The sequence below is a fragment of the Montipora foliosa genome, chromosome 12 (assembly GCF_036669935.1).
Source record: "Montipora foliosa isolate CH-2021 chromosome 12, ASM3666993v2, whole genome shotgun sequence".
Lineage (NCBI taxonomy): Eukaryota > Metazoa > Cnidaria > Anthozoa > Scleractinia > Acroporidae > Montipora > Montipora foliosa.
In genome coordinates this window covers 19,384,816-19,392,315 of record NC_090880.1, presented here as the reverse complement: position 1 = coordinate 19,392,315, position 7,500 = coordinate 19,384,816, and the positions used below count along the sequence as shown (strand labels likewise).

The 7,500-nt window shown below is 41.5% G+C and overlaps 1 protein-coding gene across 2 annotated transcripts in view; it reads right to left on the bottom strand.

The window, feature by feature from the left end:
- Window positions 1-1,650, bottom strand: part of LOC137980152 (uncharacterized) — a 15,801-nt gene extending 14,151 nt beyond the window's left edge. Inside the window, exon 1 of one of the 2 annotated variants that reach the window (XM_068827526.1) lies at window positions 986-1,650. In XM_068827526.1, coding sequence (XP_068683627.1) covers window positions 986-1,451 — 466 coding nt within the window. In that variant the 5' untranslated portion in view covers window positions 1,452-1,650. The remainder of the gene's footprint in view (window positions 1-985) is intronic. The other variant, XM_068827525.1, reaches the window with a different exon arrangement.
- Between the last annotated feature and the right edge of the window lie 5,850 nt (window positions 1,651-7,500).

Sequence of the window (7,500 nt, the reverse complement as noted above, 5' to 3'; positions counted from 1 at the left end):
AGTCTCTCCGCCTTTTTTGTCGCTCTATCGCCTCGGACCGCCTTGTACAGATTGAAAAGTCTCGAGTCCCGGGGATCTTTTCCGTCGTCTTTCGACAGCCTGTTGCTGAAATCAAATACACTGTTGACAATTATATTGTAGGCGTGCTTTCTCCACGCGGCTTGTGGAAAATGAGCTGGGCGACACCGGCGATGAGTATTTTTTCTAACTATAATTGGTTTCTGCGGAATTTTAGTCTCGCGTTCTGTCCGCTTTTGTAGTTTTTCCTTTACGTAAGCATGGTTTGGAGATAACACTAGAAAGAAAACATTTCACTAGCATATTATCGGATTCGTATCTTTAGTTTTGATAGTCATTCAATTATGAGGTCTTTTTTTTGGATTTTACATTTATCTCTAGTTGACTTTTGACCATCGAAAAGAGCGATCTTTCCGCAAACATCACGCAGAGAGATTTTCTGGGTTGCTGGTGGGGAGGAGACGGTCTTTTTGGAGCAGCATTTTCCCTATTCACTCAAGTCCTGGAAAATCTCCCTTTTTTGAAAAAAAAGAAAATACCGGATGCACCCGGAAACACGCTCCTGTCTCAACATTTACGTAACATAAACTTCCTCGATCCTCCTCAACATCTCAGTCATATCCGGAACACACAAAAGCGAAACATGGACGTGTTTTTGGAAGGAGGGAGGGAGAGAGAGAGAGAGGGGGGGCGTGTACTTCAGCAACATGCCCGGTCCAATCTTTCAAAAATACATCTTTTCTTGGCTCTCAGCCGGCCAGCACAGGACGAATCATTACATAGATGTTTTATCCCCAAACTAGCACCCCATTCAAGTGATTGTAAGACATGCAACGCGTGCATGCAAGCTCATTGCATGTCGTTCGAATTTGAACCTGTTCGCTTCGATCAAACCAGGGCTCGCAGACTTGGAATTTTGCGATACCGCATTTCTTTAAGTACTATCTTTCGCTGACGGTTAAATTACCTGCAGATGTAGCGGGTTGCTGCTGATTCAAACCCGTTTTTCCTCCTGACTTGATTATTATGACCGTCAAGGCAAGGCTGGCACCTGCTGTCAGAAAGACAATCACAAGAACCAAACACTGTACATACATCATTCGCTTCACTATGCCCATTTGTTGTTGACTGGTTTGTGCAATCATATACAAGGAGTCGTATACTTTAGTGGTTGGATCGTGGTGTATCCCCCAGGGTCGGGATCGTTGATTCGAGTCATTGCTGTCATTTGCTATTTCCTCATGCGCACCACTACCGTAGTTTATATCCACATGACGAATCTCGACGATCTTCTCTCGGCTCTTGTTTCCTGCTAAATGATCTCTCGGCTTTACTTCTTGTCTGCCCGAGTTGTTGGTTGTTTTGTCTTTGGAGTTCACGTAAAGGGGATTTCTATGAATCGACGCCATTTCGTACGGCGTTCTTCCATTCATTTTCCTTTTGTTTGTCTTTGCACACCGAAGCACCAAAAGAACCGCCTCTCACCTTGCTTACCAAATGAAATGCCTCTCTCCGCTAAGTTAATGACCTTTTGACCAGCCTCAACTATCTCACGTTAATTAACGAGGGCCCCGCCAAATATAGGGCCGTATCACGCGAAAGGGTGTCTCCATCGCCTTTTCCGCATGGGATGATGTTGTCTGTCCATGATGTGTTTTTCCGGCGATTTGTTCATGTTATATAAGCAATAACTGTCAATCTTAGCCCATTGGCTAATAAGGCCGAGGCCATCTGCGATAGTCTGGCAAACCTTTCTGGTTTCTGTACCTTTTTAGCTTTTTTTTGTTCCACGCGAACAAAGGTTCGAGCGCACACCCCCGAAATTATCAAGATTTGATGAGTTGTGGAAGTTTGCCTGGAAATCAGCATTGAGGGAAAAACAAAATGTATTTTTCCTTATTCATTCTCAGCATTCGACCAGTTTGCTGTTTTGCTACCACAGAGGCATTTTTCACTTGCTTCTGACCTATTTTTAGTATTGATCTTAGATCGCTCCACAACATTGCATTAAGTTCTGTTATGGTCACACAACAATTTAGTCGTTGATTTAATCTTTTAGCTGGTTTATTTCTTACATTACGGGTTGACATCGAGCGAACACGCAATTCAGTAATTCAAATATGAAAAGAAACATCACATTTAACGATAACAGGGTTTTCCGAGGTTATGAAATGCTGAACACCTTTAAATCGCATAAAGAGTGGGTATCTGTAAGTCAACCCAGGCTCTTCCATCCTCTTCAAGCTCACGGTGAAATTATTTACATGTATCACTTTCATACAGTGTTGCGACCTCGTGGCGAGCTACACCAGATAAAACGTGCCTCCGTTTTAGACAACAACTGTGACTCGTGAGAACTGAATAGGTAGAGATCATGCCTTGTGTTATATGTCGACATTGTAATATGCCGCCTAAAATTAATCGAAGAATGATGTCGCGAAGGTTTTGAGCTCACCAAATTTAAAGAGAAATATCCTAGCACTGGACTTTCATAGCGAACATACCACATATAGTCTGATGGCGGTTTACACTAATTCTCTGAGACATTAGTCAGCGAAAAGTCTCTTCGCCATGGGAACCTCAGTCTCTTTTTTTAGTTTTTTTAAAACGAAACTAGTGAGCAGCACACAGCAACTGATCTTGTTAACTATGTTTATTATCCGACCGGTTTCGTCTGATCAAACAGACTTCATCAGGGATTCTGACAAAATGTCTAAAGGGAACTAGTTTTATACATGAAGTGATAGTGCAAAAGCACGTTCCAGGAAGGGTGTGAACAGCAAGACACCCACAAAGCAAGACACCCACAAAGTTTAATTTTGGGGCTCACGATTTAACGTTAAACCTAATGGTACCGATTTAACGACGCCGCACACCGTCGTAACATTACAAGCGTGAATATTGGGTAAAAGCCACAACTATTCCCGAACATAAATTAAATAAAACAGTCATGTTTCACACATAATACAGCAAGGAAAATACAAAAACTAGCGGCGTTGCCGGATACGAAAAACCAAAAACCCTGTGGGGTAAATGGATCAACGTATTCCCCGTACCAACGGAGTGTCGCAAACGCTTCCTGGTTTAAATCTATCTACCGGTAATTGCGTAACAGATGATCAATTAAAATTAAAAGCTTAAATGAAGCTTAACCACAAGTTAGGCCTAGAATGACTCGGCACTTGAGCATCGGTGTAACTAAGCCATAAGAAAAGCCGCACAGGAAGCACTGAATTGGCCATAGCAACCTCTAGAAGACGAATACGCAAAGAGCCGCCCAATGGGAAATGGGGCTAAAAACTGAGGCCACACAAAAACTGTCCGCTCTGGGTAAGAGGCATGGACCAGCCAGAAAAATAAAGAACCCATCGTACAAAAGCTTTACAAGTCCAAAATCTCGAAAATTGGGCGTAAACGGTATCTACCTAGAAGGACAAATCGCATGCTATCATCTAGCTCACTACCCACAATTCCTCTCTAACACCTACTGAAACCCAGGCCTTGTCGCTCTAATGACGCAAAAATATTTATTTTCAGTCTTTTTCGTTCCATTCAATCGCCAGAAATTCCATGTTCTCTAGCGTCCGTCCTTCTCTCGTCATATAACGCTAGTAATTCTGCTTCTGGTAGCGGCTTTTCGGCATAGGCCTGTTGCCTTTCTCCCACGTCTGTGGCTTGATCGTTCAAATAACATATATTTCTCTTCTGTCGCTACCTGCCTCGACAGGCCAATGCTACCTGCCAGTAGCGGCCATTTTTGTTCTCCTTTGTCACTTAATAATAGAAGTGAATTGAGTTGAATTGAAAAAAGTGAATTTTTTCGCCACTGCGCCAACCGTGCCGTAGCAATGGCGTAGAGAAGCCTGAAAAATTCAGGACTTCAACGGGGTTGAAGTACTGAAGACTTTAAGACTTCAAGACCCCGTTGAAGTCCTGTATTTTTTAGGCTTCTCTGCGCAATTGGTAAAATTGCGTTAGTTCATAACTGCGAGGATCATACTTTGATTTCATATCCGCAGTTCAATATGTGATTCATTTCATATATCATATCGCTATTTGAAAAGGGTGGAAAACCTTTTGGTAAGACTAATTCTCTCATTATCTTCGCACACAACATAAAGCTTGGGCTACTCTGTTTTAGGTGCCGGGATGACGTAGTGGTGAGAGCACTCGCCTCCCACCAAAATGGCCCGGGTTCGATTCCCAGACTCGGCGTCATGTGTGTTGAGTTTGGTCGGCTTTACACTATGCACCGAGAGGTTTTTCTCTTGGTACTCCGGTTGTCCTCTCTCCTAAAAAAACAACATTTGACTTGATTTGCATTAATTGTTAATTTCAGTTTACCATTTCCACAATTAGTGCTCCAACGCTGGAGCGACCAGACACTTAAATAAAGTTCCTTTCTTTTCCTTTCCTTTTAACTTGTAAGATCCCATCATATAAACAACCTTTTGCGGGCCGACAGGTGATTGACATTTGTTTGAAACCGAATCCTGTAGAGGTTTGACCCTAAATGGAAGCAGGAAATTTTTGTCTTCCTTCCGTTTAACAAATCATTTACATTTTGCTGCAGGAGACGATAAACTGCACCCACTCAGTGAAAAAGATTGACTGAACACATTACTGACCGGAACCTACAAATTTCCGTCAAAACATGAGGTTACAAGACAACGATTCAAACAAATTCAAGACCACAATAGGGCCGTTTATACGAGAGAAAATAAGCCGCGGCGTATATCATACGCGAAAGCAACTATTTATACGAGTACTGAACCCAGGCCAGGATAAGCCGCGGCTTGCGAAAGCCGTGAACGTAGATTTGGTACCATTTATACGGGGTGTTCACGTCTTATGTAAGCCGCGGTCAGAGTAAGCCGCGGCTTATTTTCTCTCGTATAAACGGCCCTAATAACATGGAACTTAACTCCAAAGTAGAGCAAATTATAACATTATCTGAGATAATTCGACGACCCAGTAATAAATAAATCAATAATAATAATAATAATAATAATAATAATAATAATAATAATCTTTAATACTTATAGAGCGCATAACTCTATATGAATATAGTCTTATGCGCTAGAGCAAAAGACATTTTTGCAGATGTTTCTGCGATTTATTTATTTATTTATTTTATTTCAAGATGACCACCAACATTCCATTTGACCTGTTAAATGCAAAGAAGGAAAAGCTCTGGTTTACTGATTCCATGCCTCAGACCTCTTTCACTAATTTATCAGTTGGTTTCCCAAGGTATAGAGAGATTCTACCTCGAAACTTATTTCCTTGCCCTACCTTCTACGTCTGCGACCGAAAAAAAAACCATCTTCATTCTCTTTAACATTGTGTCAATAATCTTTATATCGCGTTTCTGATTGGTCAATGACGAATGCATAAATAGGTTAGGGTAAAAGACGAAAGTTGCTATGGAAACACAGCCATGGCGTAATTTTGTTGAGAGTATATCATAACAAATAAAAAATCGTATGAACTTGCTTATGCATTGCATCTCCCTTAGTCGTCTACGGCTCGCGCAATTTCGAGAAGTTTCAAAACATCACTCGTGTCATAAATAATTAACTATACGAAAATAATTAATTGTACCATTACCCATCGAGTGTTTTGACGTGACGTTACGGCGGCCATGTTGGTGTACCCAACTAATCCTCCTGGAATTGAGGCTCTATTTTCTTTTGTTTCGGTGGAAAAACAAAGTTACTGATCACGTGAGTGAAAACACTCTATAATTATTATTACTGCTAGCGCAACGGTCTGTGGTCCTCTACCTTTCTGCGCTTAATGCTGTTGCTAGAGTCATGGCGTGAATCCCTTCCCTTTTTCTCCCTGAGCCTGCTTGCTTTCCCCTGCAGTAAGACCTTTCTCCCATCATTTTTCTCTTCCTCGCCTCCATGACAACTGACCTCTTTCGCCTCCCCCAACCCCTCTCCCTCCAGGCAATCTCTAATCCACCCTGAGTAGTCAAAAATATGAACTATGATTAACTACTTAATAACGGAGAGTGAGGTCGTTACAGCAAAATCTCAAACAGGCCTTGCCTGCTAGGCCGAGGTTTGAGATTTCGCTGTAACGACCGAACGGTCAAGGTTTTTTAAGTTGTATATTATATGGCAAAAAGAAAAAAAAACTGATTTGCATAATACATAATCGGCCGGTGGGCATGCCTTAGCGCTTAGCTGCTCTTAGCCAATCACAGCGCGCTTTACATCGGCCAGAAACACTAGCTATATAATAATAAGTTTTAACAGCACGGGCATACAAATACACAACTTGACGACCGAGCCTACTTCTCGCACAGCTGCCACGATTATAAAGAACGATAAAACGTTAATGGCACGCTTAAAAATAAACGAGACATAATCGTATAAGTTAACTTTACTGTGTTTCAGTAACTGCCTTATGAATACAGATAACACGCTTGAAAGACAAGTAAGTATTTATAGGCAATGATATGTTCACGGTTGATACGTTAAGTTGACGAACCGTATGAACAATGAACCTGTTTTTACTGTCCGTATATTCGTCTTACGATCCGTAAGGACCGTATCTATCCCAGATCCTTCTGGGCCCATTGAACGTGCAGCACTGTAAGTTCGGTTAATGATATGCAGTCTACGGACTGTTAACTTTTCACTTCACGGTCCGTATACGTTTACTATATGGAGGTATATCTTTGACAAAATGCAATCCTCTGTAATTGATATAGTAATTTCCAAATCGTGAGTGCATCGATCCGAAGCTGAAGGGCGAACACCCGTTTCAGGTATCGTGCAGATAATCAAAATGCAGAAAGGCATAAAGGTGAAAGTCATCATGCAAATGTGCTTAACGCGAAAAGGCATAACGCAAAAATGCATAACGCGAAAAGCATAACGCAAATAGGCATAACCCAAATAGGCATAAGGCAAATAGACATAATGCGGAAAGACCTAACGCAAATACAATAAACAAACAGCGGTGACAAACATGTGTATAAAGCATTTTAACTTGACGTTTCGTATGATACTAGGCTTTTATAGACTGTGCTAGCACAGTTTTTGGCATAATTTGAGAAAAGTAGCATAATTTTCGCTGGTTTTAAAAAAGTAGCACCTTTAGCATAATCGGTATATATTGATAAGCTTGAGACCATTTTTGTTCAATGTTTTAGCGGTTGCGGTTGGTATCGTAGAGAAAGCCCCCTAGAAGGCTGGCAGTCTGGCACGAGATGACGGGACCGGAAGTTGCCAGATGTTGTTGGTTCCAGTACCTCTCATTTGCAAGTTTGCCAAATGGCGTCAGCCACGCCACCCGATAACTTGCAACTTTACGGACCATACCAGAACCAGCAAACATAGCCAGCCACCGTTTTTCTTAAGACAAAGAAAGCAAAATACAATAGAAGAGGAACTTGTAACACCAAAAAAGTATTGCTACACGATTGTGATACGTTTTTTGGACTTGTTTCGCTCATTTTGCAAAAGG